This window comes from Anoplopoma fimbria, chromosome 22, assembly GCF_027596085.1.
Source record: "Anoplopoma fimbria isolate UVic2021 breed Golden Eagle Sablefish chromosome 22, Afim_UVic_2022, whole genome shotgun sequence".
NCBI lineage: Eukaryota > Metazoa > Chordata > Actinopteri > Perciformes > Anoplopomatidae > Anoplopoma > Anoplopoma fimbria.
The window spans coordinates 2789903-2812433 of record NC_072470.1 but is presented as its reverse complement, the minus strand read 5'-3'; the positions used below and the strand labels follow the sequence as shown (position 1 = coordinate 2812433).

Genomic DNA, 22531 nt, shown 5'->3' with positions numbered 1-22531 from the left:
GACTATGAATATTTACACTACGATTATTGTCGACATACTATACTAAGACTTTTTCGACATATGACTTTATTCAACATCTATGACTTTGACGTGGAAATCTTGTAGTTCTGGTTGGTCTTCACTTTGATTAGTAATGGAAGAAAGCCAATGCGCTTCAGTTGTCCTTACTTGAGTACATGTTTATTACCATACAAATCTGATGTTGGAAGATCTTGGTACAGGTAGTCTGCATGGAGGTGACATTACATTTGCTCAGCTTTATACAGAACCCCGACGTCATATAGAGTCACATATAATCAAGCCACAGGGGCATTGGTCTGGTGGCAAAACATTGTCTATGTATCATTAGAGTTGAATCATCATCAAGGTCCTCATCTCGGCTTATCCCTGCACACCCAAAGACTGGACAACGTGCTCGATGAGAAGGGACGGACTCAGTATTTTCATTGTGTGCATGGAGAATGTTTTATTGATATCCATTTTTTTATGTTCAGATGCCAGACATGACACAGAGAACTCACCATTTTTTTTTTTTTTTTGCTACTTTTTATATTCCTCCTGATGCAAATTCAAAGAATTTGACAATACTTAAAAATACTACATTTTTTGGTTTGGCATGTTTTTCTTGTGTTGCAATATGATGATGAATTGTCCTTAAATTGTTGAACCTTTGTCTCTCATACATTTGACTTAGTGTCTCTCATATACTAACAAAGTTAGTACTTGCCAAATTGGCCCTCATGATCATAACTTTGTGAACCCCTCATACAGCATTTCATAAAAATATTTAAAATCTTATTAAAAAGTCATATTACAGTATGCCATTAAAGATCTCATACTATTTTATGCCATAAGAAGTTCAAAAACATGAATGTATAGTGTGTTAGAAAATATAGCGTGCTACTCCAAGCTGATCTAGTATTTCTTTAAACAAATTTCATACAAAAATCATAGCATAGTATGCTTTAATAAGTAAATGGTAAAAAGTAGCATGGTTTGTCATACATTTTTTTATTTTTACACTCAAATGTGTCATGACTATGTTAACACTGTTGTCTCAACTAAAGAAATAGCTTATTTGTTATGTCAAATGCTGCATTAAAGACCTACAAATATTACTTTGGTGATGTCCTTTGGGTCAATATATAAACTTATAGTAATCTATATTTACACAGGAAGGAAAAAAAGTTTTTACCTTATGAAGTGATATTTTCCCTGATGGACTCAGCAACTGTTTTAACAAGACATAAAGACCAGAACTCAGACAATTTAAAATGTAATAACCTTTATGAGAAATTATGTACAGTACAAAATATTATAGGCGGCTGTGGCACATGAGGTAGAGCGCAACATGCCGAGGTGTCCTTGAGCGAGACACCTAACCCCAAGTTGCTCCCCGGGCGCTTCATTGCAGCCCACTGCTCCTCCGGGATGGGTCAAATGCAGAGAATTGTAATTTCCCCATTGTGGGACTAATAAAGGCTTAATTATTATTATTATTATTATTATTATTATTATTATTCATATTGTGACAATTTGCATTACAATTTTAAAAAAGCACCACTTTTAAGTGTTCTCGAAGTATCATTGGACACTCAAATTCACTGGACAGATGCATGATGCACTAAATATGATTTGTGACTTAAAATGAATAGTCCATTTTTCCATTCTATATAACTAGAAGCAGATCTTATCAATTAGCAGGTGGATTTTGCATCTTCTTCTTTATGTGTGTGATGGAAGGAGGCCTCAGGTGTTCTCAGACTACTTACATCTGGAGTCTGTTATACAGCAGTTTTTCTAAATCTTGTTCCGCTGGCTCAGGCTGTCAAGACTTCTTTGCCTTTAAAAATGTGAGAAAAAAAAAAAAATCAGTAAAAAACAAGTCCCAAGTTCAAAATAAAAATATTACACGTGCATATTTTAAAGTAAGCTGCAGACGTGCTTAACAAGGGCCTTTTCAACTCACCTTTCTGGCTGACTCCAGCAGGGCTGCTGCCTCGGCCTGCCCCGTCTGTTGCACCATCCTGTAGAGAGCACCCTCTTTGTTTTGCAGCAGGGTGAAGGGACGGTCTAACTCCTGGATGGTACCACTGTCCAGAACCTTAAAGCAGGATAGGGTAAGGCCAAGAACAACCAAATACAGTTCAAAGAGCTGAAGAAATGAATGTAAAAAACATGAATAATTCTAGTTAAGGCAAGTCTTAAAAAAATATAATGATATTTATTTCAAAATAAAAAATGTACTCTCTCACTTTCAAGTCATATGATAATCAACATGTAATAATCATGTGGATGCAGCTGTAGAATTATGAGCAGCACTATGAAGCAGTTTAACCCTTTAGTTACAGGGACATGTTTCCAAAATCTGATCGTCACTATCTTAAGTTATATTTTACTGCAGCAAACTGACAAGCTTTAATGTATTTTACAAATTATATTTTGACGAGGAAGTATTAAACTACAACTGAACTCAATGTAAAACGGTATATTCATATGTATATTAATAGTATAATACACTAAGGCAGAAGATATGACTCACCAGTATCCTGTCGCTGTCTATGATAGTGTTGAGACGATGAGCAATAGTGAGTACTGTGCATTCTCTGAACTTGTCCCGTATAGTTTCCTGGATCAGCTCATCTGTCCTGCAAAGACAGGGTAACAAAAAAGCAATCATCCAATGGAACCAAATAGGAGTTTACAAAATCTCTTCCAGCCTGAAAACCTGCTGAATCCCTGAACTGAGACGTATCTTGTTTGTAATCGGTCTGTCTCAGCCGTACCTGGGGTCCACGTTGGCCGTGGCCTCGTCGATCACCAGGATGCGGTTCTTCCTCAGGATGGCTCTGGCTAGACACACCAGCTGCCTCTGGCCCACGCTGAAGTTGGAACCCGACTCGGCCAGAACCGTCTCCAACTTCCCCGGCAGCTCCTCCACCACAGACTTCAGCTGCACCTGTGGGGAACCCGGAGTGAATGTTTCTCCTGACACACGTGACAATGACAGCTAGAAACTCAACTCTTGGAGTGAGCTGATTGGATGCTTACCTCCTCCAGAGCCTTCCACAAGTCTTCATCATTTTGCTGGTTGAAAGGGTCCAAGTTCTTCCTCATGGAGCCTGTAAACAGCACCGGGTCCTGGGGAACAGATAAACAACAGGTCAGACAAAAACATGGTTGGATTCAGCACAACCGCAAGCTGGATATTTAAAAAAGGGACAGTTCACCTCAATAATCAAAAATACACATTATACCCGTTTCCTGTAGTGCAAAATGTTGGAGAACCCGAAAACTGAACATTTGTAAATAATTGTCTCAACCTGGCCCGGCCTGCTGGGCTTTGGGTCTCTTCAGTGTCATCGCCCCTTAGAAGAAAGCATACATCTCCTCATAGACAAGAGACTTATTCTTCTGACAGCATGATATGTAAATATTAATCCCAACCTAACTTTAACCTTAGCTTAGTGGTGCTAGGTGAGCTAGCAGTATAGAGTATAGCTTCACTCTTCCTTCTGTGCGGTGACACGGTTGGTGAGTGTCGTCCGGTAGACAGAAAATAAACTCAACTTATGTTTACCTGAGGAATGATGGACATCTTCTGGCGCAGGTCGTGGAGGCCGATCTCAGAGGTCAGAACACCGTCGATGTAGATTTTCCCCTGAGGTTCTGCCAGGCGGAACAGAGCTGAGACCAGGGAGCTTTTCCCAGCACCTGTTCTACCCACAATGCCAACCTGACACACAGGAAAGAAGAAAGAGCTTTGCAAACTGTGTGCGTTGAAAAAGCAGACTGCGCTCGTGGGGAAACTAAGATGTCTCACCTTCTCATTGGGTTGGAAGGTGGCGCTGATGTCTTTGAGAACAAGCGGTCCATCACCGCCGTAGCAGAAGCTGACCCGGTCAAAGGTCACCAGGCCTTTGCTGGGCCAATCGGGAGGAGGGCGCTTCTGGGTTTCCAAGGGTGCTTCACTCTCCAGTTCAGTGTACTCCAGCACTCTCTCCACTGACGTCATCTGAAGAGACAAGACATTCTTTCCAATGAGCTTATTATGCTTCCTTGGGTCCTCACATCTTCAGCCTGTTAAGTCCGCTACTTCTTATATTCTGATGCTTGTTAAAGACAGAGCCTGATCAGCAAGTCACAACAGGTAACATCAACATCTGATGAAAAAGCTAAAATCTATATATATTAGCTAAAGCGGTCAGTCAGTTCTCACCATGTTCTCAACCTCAGCACTTTGCCTCACCGTCCACTGGAAGTTTCCTACCAGTGTCACAACATAGGTCAGCACCAGGCCAACCTCTCCAGCCTTTAGCCCTGAAAAAAAATGTTTATACAAGAGCTTGATCCAACTGATAAAGACACCGCTGGTGGTGAAGGCTGATGCAAAGCCTTTTCACCATCAAGTGACCATGCAGGGGATGGTCCTGACTATAGTTAGAATGATTCATTATATTGAGAAGACATTCAAGGTTATGAAAGGAGTTTCAAAACAATTGCTTCTTACATTCGTAGAACTTCACTAATTTGTACAGCTTGGTTTAATGTTTGAGTCTTTTGTGTGCACATAGTTCCTCACCATCTCGGAGTAGGATGCAGCCAAATGTTGAGAAGGTGATAAGTAATGAGCAAATACTGTCAAGGTGAAGTGCAAACCAGCGGGAGGTCATCAGGAACAAAAACCAGGCCTCTGACACAAGAGAGACAGAACAAGTATTTAAAAAGAGACCTTCAAGATACTTTATTCAGCAAAGAAATGTTGCAGTGTCCCATTGCTGCCAGACTGTGGAGACTATAAGGAATGATAATGTTGTAATAATTAAATTTTCCTTTGTCTATGGCATTCCAACTATAAATCAGCTTGGAAAGTCAAATGTTTAAACATGAAAATAGCAATATTAAGTAAAGGAGAACCTGAGTGCAGGTCCTGATGTGCGTCAAAGGCTTTCTTTAACCTCTCCTCGGCTCTGAGGGCTCGGATCGTCCAAAGGCCCTGAAGAGACGATGACAGAAGGGAGAACACTGGACTCCGAGCTGCAGGAACGATGACAAAGAGAGGGTATTATCTACGCGCCTCCAAATATTGTTAATAGCAGAGGTCATTCATCGGTATCGGTTGTCCTTGCATTCTCTATCTGAAAAAGCCCCCTGCTAATCTATCTCATGCAGCTGGAATATTTATGTCAAAATTCATGAACATACTTGTAGATTCAAGGCGTTTGATATCTCGTGATGTGCGGAGGTAGAAACGCCTCAAGTACAAGAAGAAAAAAAGCAGAGGAACGACGGGGATGAGGATGAGAGGGATGACTGAGGCCGCGACCGCAACAACGCCAGCATTCTGTAAAAATAACTGAACAACAAGCATCACATTGTGAGAAACACTGGCAAAGTTAAGAAAAATTAAGATCTGTCAAAAGTAGGTCAATCGCAAAAAAGATTTCAAAGTGGGGGACAAATACAATTCATTGTGCGTGTAGAGAAGTCTTAATGAAGTGGTGATCATGTCTCACTTGATAGAAGTCCACAAAGGTGATGGGTAAGATGGAGTCGATCTGGCTGATGTCTTTGGAAAACCTGTTGAGAATTCTTCCTGCAAAGCAGGAAAAAGCAAAGTCAGTTAGAAAAAGAATTGCTACTTTTTAGCTACTCTTGAGCACTAATTGGATGTAAAACCAGCTATACACAAGTAAGAAGTTATGCCTAATGTCCTGAGCAAAAAATGAGCAAGCCTGGTTCAACCTATATATATATATATATATATATATATATATATATATATATATTAAAACAACCTAAACAGGCCCATAGCTTGATTTTAAGCCTTCGCGCCCAACGGTGGGTGTACCGCCTAAAAGAATATTTGTACTTCAAAACGTGAGCGTAAGACGCCTTTAGAGCGCTTTGGCCTGAGTTTATACTCGATGTAAATTCTGAGAGCAGGGCTCACCGATGGGGTTGACTTCAAAGAAGCGAACAGGCGTGCGGAGGACAGCGCTGAACATGTTGTTATGCAGAGCCTGAGCTGATCTCACCAACCCACGAAACATCACTAGACTCCTGGCATAGCCAAAGACCACAGCAGCTGCTGTCAAACCTAAGAGCAAAGACAACAGGATCATACCTTTATGATATGTGTTATAGCACAACATGCTGTACTTAAAGGGATGCTTTGGGTGTTTTGAAGGGGACTTGTATGTGGTACTTATCCAGAGTCAGTGTACTACCTACCCCCACTTCAAAACATCCAAACTATCCCTGTAACATGATTGACAAATAAAAATCACAATCAACATTTGTGCTGATAAACATAGGAATGGGAGGCTTACCTGAATAAATGCCAAGGTAAAATTTGAGATTGGGCTCATTATCTGTTTGAGTAGCATTAAAGCCTGTTTTAATGCTAACAGCACTGGCTGTGCCGTTAAAAAACTCCTCTCTTGCCCTGTCAGATGACCAGAGAAACAAGTCAGACCAGGAACACGGCAGAAGATTCAATATTACACGGTTCAAGAAACAGTAAAAAAAGTGCATTTACTCTGTTTCCCATTAGATCAAATACTCACCAGTAGACCAGCCACCAGTCCTGCATAATATATGCAACCTATGAATGGAAACAAAGTTCAATTAAGTATGTATAGAAAATGGCTGGGATGTATATGTATATTGCATAATCACCATCAAATAATTTGTTAAATAATTCATTCATTTCCTTGAGATGCTTGTTGGTAAAAGGTTTTCATTGGACAAGAAACAGTAGCTAAGAAGAGCCATATTTAAAAAAAACATGATATTGTATTTTGGTGTGGATTTGGCTTCTTGATGTAATAAATACTTTATTAATTAATACAGTATTCACACTGCCAGCCACACAGCAAAAGGCTACAAGTCATTTTCAATGGATGACAGTGACGTGAAGCTACAAACTGGAGCCAGACACTACGCTAAAAATCAAAGTTGAGCTGGTCTGAACGTGGCATGAGCCGTGGCTTACCTCAGCTAGGACACTGAGCAGAACTATAATCATCAACACCAGAGGGTTACAGCCAGCAGAGAAGTACTTGAGGTAAATGTGGCTGCTGACGTTTCCTTCAGCTCGTGTCTCCTCTGCCATGGTACGAACCGTTTCAACCTGCAAAACAAGACATTATTGAACCAGCTGCATGCTTATGGCTAATACTTTCTGCAATTCGAGTATCCGCTCTTTGCTGACATACTACACGCACAGGCCCATAACCCTGCAGTGCCTGTTTAACTCAGGTTTAGATATATGAAAGGAACAGGTTGGAAGTAAACAGTCATGTGGGGTAAATAGACCAATACGCATCTTAAAGAAAATATGTTAAACTAAATTTGTAAATATTTTTTTTCTAAACAAAATTATAAAGAAATGAAAAATGTGTAGGATGCCTATAAAAAAAGGAATTACCCAAACAAATGATTTGCAACTGAAACTTTGATAAAATAATCGTGACATCACTATTTTGAAAAATGTACCTACCGGAAGCTGGTCATTCTGGTGGCCTTCCGGCAGGAGGAGGCTGCTGTGTGAACTGTGCGAGTGGTTTGTCCTATGGCTGAGTAACGACACTCTGTCTGGGTTAGCTGGTTGAGACCATCGCTGCTGCTCCTCATTGCTTTTCTGCAGGGACTCGATGTCGAGGCCGGAGAACTGCAGCTCATTGTAGTTACCCTGAGCCATGATATGACCCTAGGAGACACAAACATAAAAAAAATAAACACTGCCGTCAAGAGTATGAATCCACAACGGTTTATTAGGGTCATTATACGTAGAAAATATAAAGAAATTACAGAGCTAGCATTGAGGGGTTATATTCCAGAGAACTTTCTTGTATTAAACTGGTAAATTTACGAGAATTTTCTTTTTGAATATTCTGTTGGATTATAGTCAAATCTGCAAGAAAATAAAAATCTGAAATTCTGAGAATTCTTAAATTTACAATGGGCATACTACATCTTCTTATAAACCCCTTTCTAAAATGCCTAAATGAAGAAGAAACAAAATACAAACTAAACAGTGAGCAGACTGGATTTAAATGAATAATTGTTTTTTACATTGGTTTTTAGACATAACACCACAACAAACTGGCGCTCTTTACTAGCTGGCCTACACTGAGCCTCCAAGTGAGATTTAGTTGTAAATCAGACATGAAGAGGGTGCTGTTCTTCCAGCACACACAGAGCTGAAGAATTCAGAGTTGGCCACTCCTCAGCTATCTGCAATTGCAACAGTCAGATGAATATAACTTCCAACATATTTGTCCTTGCATTGCCTTTGTAACTGGGTCGATGGGAAAAGTCAGAAAGCTGCATAGAAATATTTTGCTCTCCAGGTGGCACCAACCTCCTTGAGGACCACAATGTGGTCGGCTGCCTTCAGGTACTGCATCTGGTGGGTGACCAGGATCCGAGACTTGTTCTTTAGGAGGCCACAGATGCACCTGATCATGAACACAGACACGGACAAAATGTGTAAATAAAGTGTGCAACTGTAACTTTAACTGTGCACTTCACTATGACAACCACTTATCCAAGTCTGAATTCAACTTTAAACATTGTACATTTCCATATTACACACTACTTCTAAGCAGGTTCAAACCAGAAGAGTGAAAAAAAAAAAAAAAAAAAAGGATACTCAAACTACCAGACAGTATCCATATTAATGCTGCTGATTTTTTAGTGTGCTAGATATTAGTCTCCCACAATGCAATTGTATAAAAGGAGATAATCAAAGTTGAAAAAAAATAAATAGTAAATGGTGGTGAGACACTTCCAGAAAGGTCTTATACTAAAAAGGTATAAAAATCATTTAAGCGTAATACAGATATTATTCTTTCTGTTTCACTGGCAATGCACTCCAAAGTTGCAGTTTGATTGACTTCTGATGTTGCACATTTTGTCTTGGAATTAGAAAACTTTAATGGCCCAAAAGGGGAGAAACAACAAAATTCCGTATTCATCATGATGAGACTTTGAAAACTGCTTTATACGAGCCCATGCCTCACTAGTGATGCCCTCGGTCGGCGTGTGCTGTACCTTATTCCTGTACTGGCATTTTGCCCTGTAGATCTCCCCGTTAACCTTCCTCTGTAACCTCTTGTTCTCATTTACCAGCGCCATTAATCCTTTAGTCCCCCACAGCTTTTTGTAAGCAAACACAATGCTGGTCTTTGTTGGTATAACACAAACCACAAAGAAGTCTATGTAGGCAGAATTTGAATTGGTTGTAGCTCTAGAAGCTACAGGGTTTCAGACACACTCGGGCTGTTTGATGGCCACGCCTGGGCCATGTATTTGAAACACAGGCATGAATAATGAAACTGGGACATGTCACTCACTGTTCAAATAGGTGTTTCCCAACTTCAGCATCCACAGCACTTAAAGGGTCATCCAGGAGGTAGATGTCTGCATCCTGGTACACAGCCCTGAAAACACACACACACGCACACGCGCACACACTTAAGTAAGGCACAACAATGTAAAGAAAGTGGAAGACACGTAGCAACAGGCCCATACTGTAATAGAGTATTTTAGCAAATTATTTCATTAGTTTTCTTTCCAACTGTGGAAAGAAAATCTAACCTGGACACCAGGAGAGTTCAACAATATGCAACCGAAGATGTTGCTACTCAATCATAAACCCGAGACCTCAAGTGAGAGCTGAACATCAGCTCAAGGGCAGACTGCAGAGTGTCATAAGCTCTGCTAAGGAGGTGATGGATGCAATTTGTCATCCCTCCAAGTCTTGTATGCCTGCAGGACTCTAAGGCATGCCAGAAAGATTGTGGTTGACCAATCTATCAACACACAGTACTGTTGTACTATATTTATTGTCATGCACCAATCAGCAAGTTGCACTCCTTGTGTGGGCAAACATACTTGGCAATGATCCATTTATCCTTCATAAATGCACATTAATTCCAAAGTATTGAGCTTTCTTCTTACAGAGATGATGGTTGTCACTGTCCTCTTACCTCGCCAGGTTGACACGAGCTTTCTGTCCCCCGCTGAGCGTGGCTCCTCTGTCTCCGATCAGTGTCAGGTCTCCATCTGGGAGCAGCTCCAGGTCCTGCACTCAATGACAATGGAGGTTTAGTACAAATACAACATATGTGCAAGCAAAACAAAGTGAGGAAATATTGCCAATATTAACATACAGCCATTTTACAAATAAAACATTTTTTTAAGTTAAATGCATCAATCTGGTTCATTTTGAGAGCAAAATGAAGGGGCTAAATTTATGAGCTTTGTACTCATAAAAACTATTTTGTGCTTGAGCAGTATAAGAATGTAACTAAGTACATTTAGGCTCCTCAAATACTGTACTGATGTTCATTTTTGAGGGTTCTTGTACTTTACTTTAGCATATCCTTTCAAAGTAGTGCATAAAGAACGTTGATGACACGGCACAACGCATGGTAAACGAGAAGGGCTCAGGTTTCAAGAATGTTTGGGTGGGTTGTTGTTTTTGCGCGGCAGCTGGATTTGGCAAGATCGTGGAGAATTGCAGGATCACATGTGACACAAATTCCATCTTTTAAGGCCTCAATGAATTCGTTTATGTCCGGCAAGCCATGCACCGACCAATCAGAGTCCTGTGAGGAGCTACTGGCAGATACCAGGAGGATTAGTTGTGTGTGAGACGACACAGAGCAGTATAGGAATGAACAACAATGGCGGCTCCTGAAGAGTTTAGGGTAGTTGTTGCGAGTGTATTACTTTTCTTTTTAAAAGAGAGAACAAGTCCTACTGAGTTCTATTGACAAGGCAAAGCACAGTGGTTTACAGACACCTTTGCTGAAAGATGGGCTCCTCTAATATGGCAACCAGAGGGTGTTTCTGTGTTATATCTCACCCTCTTTAAAGCACAGGCTCTGAGGACTCTCTCATACTTCTGGGGGTTGAGCTCTCTCCCAAACAGGATGTTACTGCGTATGGTCCCAGGGAACACCCAGGGCTGCTGGGCAGTGTATGTCAGCCGACCTTTGGCCTTCATGATTCCTTTGTCGTGAGGCAGCTCTCCGAGGATGGCGCTCAGCAGAGCCGACTGGTGGGAACATGGATTTTATGGACATGTGAGGTGGCTAGAAAGTGACAGTGAATACATACAGAACATTTTTCCTTTGTTGCTGCTCAGATTGTTTGCTGAAGCAGAATGTAGTTATAAGCCAGGAGCTAAACTGGTTTGTACATGTGTACTGACCTTTCCAGCTCCCACTGGGCCAATTACTGTCAGAAGTTGTTGAGATTTCATTGTAATAGAGATGTTCTGCAGCGATGGAGAGTCCAAACTCTGACAGGAAAATAACAGAAACCCCTCAATTGGAGAAATAAAAACATTGTAGCGATGCTTCTATTTCATAAGACGTCTGGCACTTAATCAAATTGTGTAAACACCCCATGACTGGCCTTTCTGCACCTTACAATTTGACAAGATTTATAATACGGAATGTACAGTATTCAAGCACACTCAAGTCCTTTAATAAATATCTCTTTAAGGTTAGAATATTCACCTTATCCCAGTAGCAGGTCAACTTCTCTATCTCAACGGCGTTTTCCAGCTTTTCCTCCAGAGGAAGCCCAATGCTTTTTCTCTCAAACTCTTCCAGAAGGAGAAAAGTCTGGCAGGGGGTTAATCAACACACATGCCTTTACACTTTAAACTCTATAATTAAAACCCAGACAGTTTTACTTTTGAAGTTTTTTTAGGGTTTTTTTACAGTCCGTTCAACTCTTGCATTTTGACATTCACGTTGTGAAACGATTGTCCTGGAGAGACATGTGATCTGTGGCTGTTTAACCAGCTAGTCAAAACTGTAATCATGTGTAAAGTAAATTTAGAATGGATCTCTATGGTAAAGTAAAAATGATGGCTGCTGGAAAGCAATACATTATTTATTATGTATTGCTTTAGTTTCCTGCAAGATACACATTTAGTTTCCTGCAAGATACACACTACTACACTATCCTAGAAATAGCCAGCTAAATGATTAAATGTCAACCTTTACCACGATATGCAAATAACGTTGACAACAAATAAACATTTGCTGTAATTCAAAGCAGAAAACTGAATTACCTCAATCCTGCGAACGCTGACCACAGTCTCCGACAGCTTCTCGATGGCCAGTGGGAAGAACAGGGTGACTGTGAGCTTGATTGTACCGTAGAGGGAAACTGTGACAAACACACTGCTGGCGGTGATGGCATTGCCCAGGAGAACGTAGACAGTGAAGGTAACAAAGACGATGATCTTGCTGCTCGCAAAGAAGGAGGCCATGTTGAGTCCTCGCAGGTAGGAGCTCTTTAGTATCTGACTGATTTCTTTCCTGTGGATAGAGAACGAAAGATGGAGAAGAGTGAGTGTGGTGGCTTAAAGTGCCAGGATGTTTAAAATCTGAAATAGTGCACCTTGAGGTAAGATTATGGGTGTTAAGTGACGCATAACCAACATTGTTATGATAAGTCAGTTGGGGTTTACTACAACCTTAATGTTTGGCCTTTCTAGTATACAGATATTAGATAATACAGATTAGATAAAACATCTAGATTAGATTGCACAAGCTATTCCTAAATCCTTTCCTGTGTAAACTTGTGCAATCAGTACTTTTTAAAGTTCTCATCAACTACTAACGAGTTCTGAACTGGTGATTTTACTGGTTACGGCGTTTTACATAATGTTACTGTGTGGAACTTTTAACTTTTAAAAGAAACAGTCTCATTTTAATATTGATGCCTCTATAAAGTAATGGAGAATATCAGCGAGAGGATTGGCCATTTCTGTATAGTTATTCTTAATGCTCGTCACAGTGATCTTTGACGACCAGGAGGGAAGTAATTCCCCTCAGGATTCCTGAGATATCGTGTTAACAAGAACGGACTGGACAGACAACCCAAACACATATTGCCTCAGGCCACGGTTATCACCGTCACAGAGGTGTACTAATTTGCAGTGAGGATCTCAGAATTTCTGAATTGCTTTCAAGTATGTATTCTGCTGTAGATCCACTCATTTAATGTGTTTCAGCAAGATTCCGGCTCATGTTCAAAAGGTTCCGCACATTTAAAACATATCCCACATATGAGTTCTCTGAGAATTTGAGATTAGTCATAATATCTTCCACCAAAAAAAAAAGTTTTAATTGAATGAGAATAGTGATATTATTTTAAGTTAAAAAAAAAATTGGACCTAGCCTATGGTCTGCTGTGCATTACGTTATTGCTCTGCTAATAGTAGTATCCCATTCAGACTCTCTGAGAGACACATAACCCTGTTTGGGACCCTCTCTGATTGAGACAGTTTGGGGAAGCAGCTGTCTGCCACTTTTTAGAGGTGGAAGACCAAAACAGACTGAGAACACTTCTAATCAGGCATATTTGTCACCAGTGTGTAGTTTATTGTCCAAACAAATATTAACTTCATCACCTGCGATAAAATGGGTCACTTGTAGCTTTACAGTGGGTGGCCCTGGAGCCTGGAGCCCGTCCCAAACAGAGCAAAGCGGCCCATAAGCGAGGGGGACACGGATACAGCAGTTATTTTTTTGCTTAAAAAAGGCTGTAATAGTCCCTCCTAGTTTAAAAGGACTACAACTCTGCCTTTTGGTTTATCTTATTCTTTAGCAAATTTCCGGCTGTATTAGACCAGCTATCTTGATCTAAATTAAATTCAGGACAATTCAGCAGTCACTGGATAAGTCTATGCCGTTGAAACTTAACTGCTTGCCCTTTGTTAACGTAGGTATTGATCCGTTTTATTTCAAAATACATACATGGAGAAGAATGTGTGGTACTCATGTAGTAATAGTGGGAAATATCGATTAGTCTTACCTATCCAATGCTATTTGTAAATTGGATGTTCGTCTTATGCAATAATGTGGGTTTTATAATATAAGGCAATTTAAAACATATCCATTTTAACAGCAGTTGTCAGGTCCCATATACAGTATATTGGCACAGTGAGCTACCCAACAGCTGGTAGTTACCCGTGCAAATATTTGGCAACAAAACATCTATGAAAGAACTAGTTTACGTGGTGAAACATGTTTTATAAGTCTGAAATGTGTCAGTTGAAACTTGTTAGGCTGGTTATAACTGACGTTCTCACTTTGAACTAGGTTTAACATAACAAAAGACAGAATTTTTATTTGTCACCCGTATTGAAAACGCCGTATATTACTTTATGGGGAAATAGCTGCGGAGATTGACTGTAAACCAGGGTTTGTTGTTTTTAGCACAAAAACTGATGTAAGACACCACACAGTAGTGAGTGTATGTCGTTCTGCAGCTGCAGCCTCACAAACATTCCTTCCATGCAGACTTGTAACTCTGTCTTTGCCTGGAAGTGATGTTTTACAGAAATTAATCAACTCGATCAGTGGCACCCGGAGCAGACGTTATTATGCAATGTATTTAGGCAAGGTGCCAATTTAAATTGCATAAGGTAGAAATCGTGAAATATCAAGATAATCAGAACAAAAAAAGGATTTGAATATCTGCGATATTACTAGTAATAGAAGAAATGGGTGTATTTAATAAGAAAGGTATCTTTTAATAATTATTGGGGTCTAGAGTTTGTCATCCATCTATTTAATCCCAGCTCAGTAGCAAATGTCTTCAACTTGCAGTGCATCTACTAGTAAGCATTAAAGTCAGATTGACTTTGATGTGGCAGGCGGCAGGTTAAACTTGCACTAATTCTCTAACAACCAGAATGGGCTTTATGATATCAACCAGCAAAACTGATTGGTTTCTAGACAGGCACTCATAAACATCATCAGGTAACATACACTTGCATATTTGCATCCTTGTTCTCGGCTATGTTTTATGGGGGTTTTTTGGGCTGTTTTTTACTGCAACAACAAATAATTTTACTGCGGTTTCTCAGTTTTGTACCAGATAAGATACGGTGGAGCTTTATTGTCCATTTGCACGTAAAATGTTCTTGCATTACGAACAGAAACAGAATCATAAAAACAAGGCCGGCAATCACTCAAAGACAGACAGGAGCAACATATTTCACATAACGTTTTTCAATCAACAGACATACCTACCTGTGAATTAAGATTGAGGTCCCAGAATCTGATGGGTCACCAACCATGGTTCTACCACCATAGAAATAACACTGGGTCACAAATTGAGGGCCTTTAACCAAAAACTGTAAACCCACATATTTAGATATGAAAATCCGTTTTGCTCCTGCAGATTTTTGCTGATGTATTGTTGATTTCTATGTTCATACTAACTGTTGGGGATTAACGATAATATTTATAGAAATACAGTGTTTCAAATGGATGTATACAAAACATAGTAGCATGGAGGTTACATTACAATAAGCAATGCAGTTTTTTTTGCTCTGTGTGTGCCTCTGCACTCACATGTGCTTGTTTTCTATTAAATGTTCAGTAATCATGTGAAATATAATGATCCTGTCTGTTTATGAGCGAGCATAGTTCATACCATATCAATAATATTCATGCCTGAGGCAGCACCTGACAAAGTCCACACTGTTGACGAATGTTAATCAGTAGCGGAGAACATGAAGATTCAGCAAGCTTTGTGTTCTATTTGAAGATAAAGCATTCTTCCTTTCACGTACAAAACTGGCACACAGCAGTACAATTCTGCTAAAATTTTTAAAAACAAAGTTGAGTCATTAAAAACCAGGTTCAGGATTTCCAAAATGTTTCTTTGAAAGGAGTAAATGTGTAAGTGAGACCCCACCCAACAGCTATCATTTATTATCAAACGCTCACCCCTGTAACTCAAAGAGTGACTCCATAAAAAGTTTTCTGTATTCAAAACTGTATCACAAAAAGCAGCCATAGAAACCATAAGATAAGTCAGTGTATGTTAAGTAATGGTGCGTTTGAGTGCCTGTCTAGGAGCCTTTCATCTTTTTAGCGGTTGATGCAATAAAGCCCTTTCTTGTTGTAGATAAAGAGATGCTCGTTAGTATAAATGCAACTTAAACCTGCCACAGCAAAGCGGATTTAAGTTTGATGCTTTACAGCAGATGCACTGCTAGTTAAGACATTTGTTACAGAGTTGGGATTAAATGTATGCATGATGCAATCATTTTTAAAAGAGTACCTTTTCTGCCTGGAGTGCTTTTAAGGCTGCAGCTGCAAATCTACATGAACTCCCTTACACTGTGGCGTCTTCAAACAGCTTTTGTGAGGACATGTGTGCCAACAACAACAGAGCCTGCTTTACAGTTTAATCTCTGCAGCTTTGTCAGACCAAGCAACAGGTCTACAGACGTGAGGGACAGACTCCTGTACAGCCTGGCCAGAGATCAGTGCAGCAAAGAGCAGTTACACTGAAAAGCTAAAGATCAGGTTTTCAGTCAACGTCCCTGTAAGAGACACCTTGAACTTTCTGACAACCTGAACACGTTATACTGCAGGTTTGATAAGCACACGTTCACACAAGTCAATTGCCCTGACATTGCACATCCAACTACACCCACTCCCCACTGACCCCCTGAATGTACTCAACCAGAGGATTCAGCAGGTTTTGGCTTGTCATAGTGAAATGTTTTTCTGTCAAAACACCAATTAACCAAGACGTTTTGACACTAATCCGCTGATGACAAATCCACAGTGACGGACATGGACATGTTAAGAGATTAGAGCTTCACCTTTGGCATCATGTCAAACCAAGAGGGGGAGACATGTGGAACCATGTCCAGCGTTACTCCAGAAAAACATACATTTTTAATCAAACTAAGTCAGAGGCTACTGTCTCGCGACTTCTTTTATTAAAGCAATATAGATTAAAAAACGCCATATTTTCTCCCTGCAAAAATACTAACGTTTACAAAAATATTTTCCTCCTTACCTTCTGACTTCTGTAACCAGTGATGAGAAGGGTTTCTCCCAGGCATACATCTTGATAATCCTGATGCCAGACACCACTTCATTCATGATGCGGATTCTATTGTCAGTAAGGACTGCTGTTTTGCTCCTGCAAAAAAAGTTATGAAATTACATGAATTAAAAAATGACCCTGTTTTTTTTCAATAAAAACTTGTAAAACGTCCAGATAAGAAGTAATTTGTTAAAAATAAATAAATGCAATAAATGGGCATAATTTAAGTAATCTATTATTGGAGTCTTATTGGGTTATGTTGTTCCCCACCTGAAGATGCCAAAGAGCTTTCCAAACCAGGTCTGTACAGGCATCATGATGGCAATGACGACAACGCCTGCCAGACACGACGGTCCGATCTCGAACCAAAGGAAAGAGATTATCACCATCGCTTGAAGAGGTCCCACCCACAGGTAGTGCAGGTTGAGTGTAATCTATAGAGACAATCGATCATCATGAGTTTTTGGATCATCTGTGTTGGTGATCAAGAACAAACTTGTGTTATCTTACCTCATCAAAACGATTGACGTCATTTGAAAGGAGGTTCACAATTTGTCCGGTGGTTGTGTGCACCATGGATTCACTGCTGAGGCCAAGAGCCTGATGAGAGACGTTTTACCTGTCTGGTGAGTATAATACAGCCGACAGAAAAATCTGCAGTAGGGCTGCAAATCGGCAAAATCTTCACTGACCTTCCTGTAGATCATGTGACACATGGCCACTCTGATCTTCATGCCGGTTCTCTGGACGTGGTAGTAGTAGAGATGTTGGAGGATAGTCAGGCCAAAAGCGGAGAGGGACATCGCAGCAGCGTAACCATACACCATGTAAAGACTCCTCAGGTCGTCGGGGTCATAATTCTCAAAGTACATGATGACTTTCCCCAGAAGAAGTGGCTGGATCGCTTTAATGGCCTCCTTAATGTCAAACAGTGATGATAATGCATTGATGAAAGTCGTTTTTCTCTTCGCAAATCAAACAAAACACTAAAACAACTGCAGCTTCCTGTAAATTTTCATAAAAAGTAGAAAAGCGCTTCACCAGTTTGTAAAATATGAGACAAAAGCTCCTTTTAGTTACCGTGTTCCACACTTAGCAAAACATTTTAATTTTACAAATGACAAGATATCTCTTAACCTCATCGAAAACCCACACATGCAATCGACGTTTAACGATATATGGTTGAAATTATTTAAGAAGAAAACCTTTGGGTATTCCAACCTACTTCTTAGCATGAGGAATTTACTTGGCAAAATGTGAAAGAGACTTTAGAAAGCCAGAACGTACCAGTGAAAAAACTAAAATCCCAGCCACTGCGTATGACTTCCCATAACACTTGATAAGAACTCTGGAGAGTTTTGGCTTCCTGAGTTCCTTTGTGGCCTTTCTAACTTCACGGTCCCAAAATCTGAAACAAAGAAATGCATATTCATTCTGCACTGGAACATAGTGACTGTCAAACCATGACTCATTTAAAAATGTTAGTATTTAATTTATTTCTTCCTAATCTACTTCTCCAGGCCTGGAGATTGCCATTTTCAAATTCAATGACTTTACCAGGTTTTTTGGAGAGCGTACAAACCCTGCATATTGGACTTTTGGGAGTGATGTAAGAATGTATCCCAGTAACATAGTACCTGTGGAGTTCCTCTCCAAGTGTTTCAGACTGGTCCTCTGGAAGAATGCTGTACATGTCACTTTCCTCCAGCCTCCGTTTGTGGCCAAGGTACATTAACGGGGTCAACCAGCTGAAACAGATAAAACAAGAAGATTTGTGTCATTCAAACAGAATTTGAATCTCACACACACACACACACGCACACGCACACGCACACGCACACACGCACGTTTAGTTTTCTTGCTGATAGTATGACAATATAATAATATAATAAAGCAACTTCAAAATGTTGATTTCCTGTTGCATTCCAAAACCATCTTTGAAGAGTAAGAGTGCAGTTTATCCAGTAGTGAGCCACACTGGATTACACTTAAATGATGTCTGAATCAAATTTGCATCTACATACAGTAAGGCCAAAAAGACAGAAATTGCTATTGAGGCTAATCCTCACAATGAAAACAGTTTGGCTCACTACTGGCTAAACTAAACGCTTACTCTTCATAGATAAATACATTACTGATAAACTAGAACATAACTGTGTAGAATGCATCATCTAGTCAATGATACAACATTCCTAGAAGTGTGGTGGGGAAATTACTTTACATTGTGAATTGCAACAGGTCATTTCAATTCTGAGAATCCCACTGATTCAAAAAGTGTTTCACTAGTTATGTTACAGATTAATCGTCCTTTTGAGCATGTGACCAGTCTTCCCAGCTCCAGTCCAGTTTGTCCATACCACTAAAAGCCTCAGCTGTCTGCAACAACCCGTCAGGATCGCATTTCAACATGAAAAGACATCTGCCAAGGTTAGGTCAATATGCAAATATGCACAGACCTGCAGGGTTTTCAATCCAGCACTGTTTAGGCTGCTTGATATCAAGTTCTGCAGGTTCATGGCAGTCAGTAGTTTCTTGCAACACTCTCTAAATAAAGATGTGTGTTTCATGATGTCCAGTTTTGTTCCAACAACACAACTCTGTGACACTACTCCCTCATGATAGCAACATGATGAACACACACAGACAATAAACTACTCCAAGAAACAGCTCAATGTACACGTTTCTTGTCAAAACATTACTGGTTATGTAATGTCATCTGAAAGAATTTTTTTTTTTTTTTATCATTTTATGGAAGGTATAGTTAATTGGCAAATTGTTTAAAAACATGAGAAAATCTGTGTCTTCTTCAAGAATGACGGACAAAGTGTCCCCGAGTGTGTGGCAGACTTTAAATATGGATCAATGGCAAACATCTTATCTACATATTCTATTTGTATCTAATACAACTGCATAGACTGGAGACCCCACAACATTGATTAAACTTATTATTTCAAAAGCTAATCCAGAATAAATAAATAAAAAAAGTCTTAAAGAACAAATTAATTGAATAAATCATGATACATTGGAGAGATTGAATGGAAAATAACAACAAGGGAGGCATGGAGCTGGTGGGGGAGGACAATCATTCCAATCAATGAATATCTGGGTTGTAAAACCGGCCAGAACATCCCTCCAGTAAGGATTACCTTCACAGTAACCCAGAAACACTCACCACAGAAACACCCTGGACAGAAACCTGGCAGTGGTCAGAGGATTCAGTCTGGAGTCTTTTCTTTTGGTATCCATAATTACTTGGCATCAGATCAGGCCACACTCAAATGTCCTGGCACAGCAGTCCCCACGCACATGACAGTCCACGGTGAGTTAGGAAACTTCATGTTAAGCTGAAGCTCGGATAAAAGCGTTGAGCCCTCTTCAAGTGCTGTTGGAAACGTCGTCACTACACATGTGCCAAATTATCTTTCAAGTGGGAATTCCCCTAAACTATGGGATGTGGAACCATAAAGGACTTATTGAGGTACTTTTAAGTAGTTTGGTTGTCTTGGTTTTGCAAAATGCATTCTTTATTTATATGTATTTAATGGTGTTACTTTTTTTTCTTTGCTGCTCCTATTACTATTAGAAGCAGGACTGTTTGTTTGGAAGCGTTTATAAGTATTAGTATTATGAGCAATGGGTACATATTAAGAGCTATTTTAGTTATTATACAGGAGCAGTCAAAAGTTTGGACACACTTTCTCATTCAATGCTTTTTCTTTCTTTAATTTCTTTTCTTCTACATTGTAGATTCATATTGAAGACATCCAAACTATGAAGGAACACATTTGGAATTATGTGGTAAACAAACAAATGCTCAACAAACCAGAATATGTTTTATATTTTACATTCTTCACAGTAGTTGAATGAGAAGGTGTGTCCAAACTTTTTGACTGCTACTGAATACATTCATTTTGTGTAAAGGCATGGACTATTTTGTCTGGAGTTTGACCTCAGTGTTGACCTTATGATCCACATGCTTGTTGTGCATGCATGTATGAATGCAGCCTTTGATTAAGGCATTATCAAGAACAGGCAGTTTATGCCACATTGACAAGAGCTCCAGTTTACGAGCAGCACATGAAGGCGGCATTTTGCGCAATATGCGTTTTTCCACGCCTATATTTACAGCCCTCATCATGGGGAGTACAGTAAAGTGGCTGTGGGTTGAAGGGGAATGTGTGGAATGTGTCCTAACAACGTGGTTAAACCAATTAGTGTTTGTCTCTCAGGACGGTCATTACCATAAACGTCGGTCTGATAAACCTGCATTCCAGGACCAACCTTTAACTACCCCTGAAGGGTTTTCTAAGGTTGACAAAAACACAACAAAGTAGTTGTTAAAAGCTCTCCTCAATGGAGGACAGTGGAAGGGCCTCATGGTGCCCTCATTCTTTGTCCCTGAAGAAAAGACTGCTCCTCTCACATGGACAGGACTGCTACCCAACACTTAATTGGGATATATGTATTTAGTTTTACATTACAGTCATTTAGCAGACGCTTTTATCCAAAGAGACTTACAATAAGTGTATTCAACATAGAGAACTACTAGTCACCAGAAGTCATAAGTGCATCTCCTTTCTTAAACAAGCATCTAAGAGCATAAACCAGAGCAAAAGTATAGAAACAAACTAATACCAATACAATAAGTGCAACAAACTAATACCAATACAATAGTTTGTAATAGTTTGTTTGTATACCAATCTAGCTGTGAGGCTATGGCTGGATCAGTCAAGATTAACTACATTAGAATATAAAGCAAAACAAGTTATTGGGTTGTTTCATAAACAAAGCTTATTTATTTGTGTTAATTTGTCCTGAGTTTGTTTTGAAATGAGACTAGTATATTATTGAAAACTGAGATAAATGTGGTAAGTTGTTTTTTTATTTAGGGTACATTTGCAGTTCCACAAGATGACCCATAGGGGGCGCTGGGAGCCCATTTATACTGGAGCAGTGCTCTGATGGCAGTCCTCCTCTCCTCTCGTTTGGAGAGGATGATCAGAAGAAATGATCCCAAACTTTTACAAGTTGGAAGCGAAGCGCAACTTGAAACTTTTTGTGGACTTTACATTAACATTAACATAATGTAAATTGCTTACATGGTTTTAATATTGCTCCACCTAAAAAAGTACATGCTCTAAAACTACAGTGGGGAATGGAGAAGGGTTAGAGCTTGGTCATGATGGGATGGGACCAGTATAGATTTTCAAGTAAATAGGTTTTTAAGGATCAGAAAAGGTTTAACTAAAACTGGGGAGTCTGATATTTAGGCATTTCTTCATACATTTTCATAACTCGACAGTGCTAGGACAGGGCCAAAAGACAACAATTAGAATGCAATTCTAACCCTTACCTCCGGTTTCTACCTGCAATAGTTCCAGTTGGATATCATCACTGACCAAGCTGTGCTCTTGAGTGCAAGGGCCTCCTCAAATCTGTCCATCTGCATGTCAGCAGTCTCTGCTGCATCCTGGGCCCCAGCTGTTGCTGTGTCACATCTTGTTTACACCAGGGGCCAACGCTATGTTTGACCTAGTTGCTGAAAAGCCCGAGAGGCAGAGTGGAAAGCACACTGCACAGAACACAGACGTGGGAAAAGAAAAAAGCCATTTTGTGATAGACGTCAACCGGCATTTGT

General features: G+C 39.9%; 1 protein-coding gene across 2 annotated transcripts; it reads right to left on the bottom strand.

The window, feature by feature from the left end:
• Nucleotides 1-199: 199 nt before the first annotated feature.
• On the bottom strand, nt 200-20149 carry LOC129111612 (ATP-binding cassette sub-family C member 4-like). Of its 2 annotated transcripts, XR_008532339.1 has the most exons (33): nt 20066-20149; nt 18531-18641; nt 18181-18301; nt 17586-17810; nt 17404-17493; nt 17164-17327; nt 16864-16989; nt 12101-12350; nt 11538-11645; nt 11228-11317; nt 10880-11071; nt 9999-10093; nt 9363-9449; nt 8369-8465; nt 7505-7714; nt 6998-7135; nt 6570-6607; nt 6333-6448; nt 5954-6100; nt 5517-5596; nt 5206-5356; nt 4918-5037; nt 4583-4693; nt 4220-4320; nt 3824-4015; nt 3581-3736; nt 3052-3141; nt 2787-2959; nt 2543-2648; nt 1970-2104; nt 1773-1843; nt 1196-1231; nt 200-226 (listed from the first exon to the last, which is right to left on the bottom strand). XR_008532339.1 is itself a non-coding variant. In XM_054623629.1 (31 exons), exons 1-31 carry the CDS (start codon nt 20137-20139, stop codon nt 1829-1831), a joined length of 3909 nt encoding a protein of 1302 aa, XP_054479604.1. In that variant the 5' UTR covers nt 20140-20149; the 3' UTR covers nt 1269-1828. The 2 variants fall into 2 exon arrangements, 1 of the variants encoding a protein (XP_054479604.1); XM_054623629.1 differs by lacking the exons at nt 200-226; nt 1196-1231 and having other exon boundaries at nt 1269-1843.
• Between the last annotated feature and the right edge of the window lie 2382 nt (nt 20150-22531).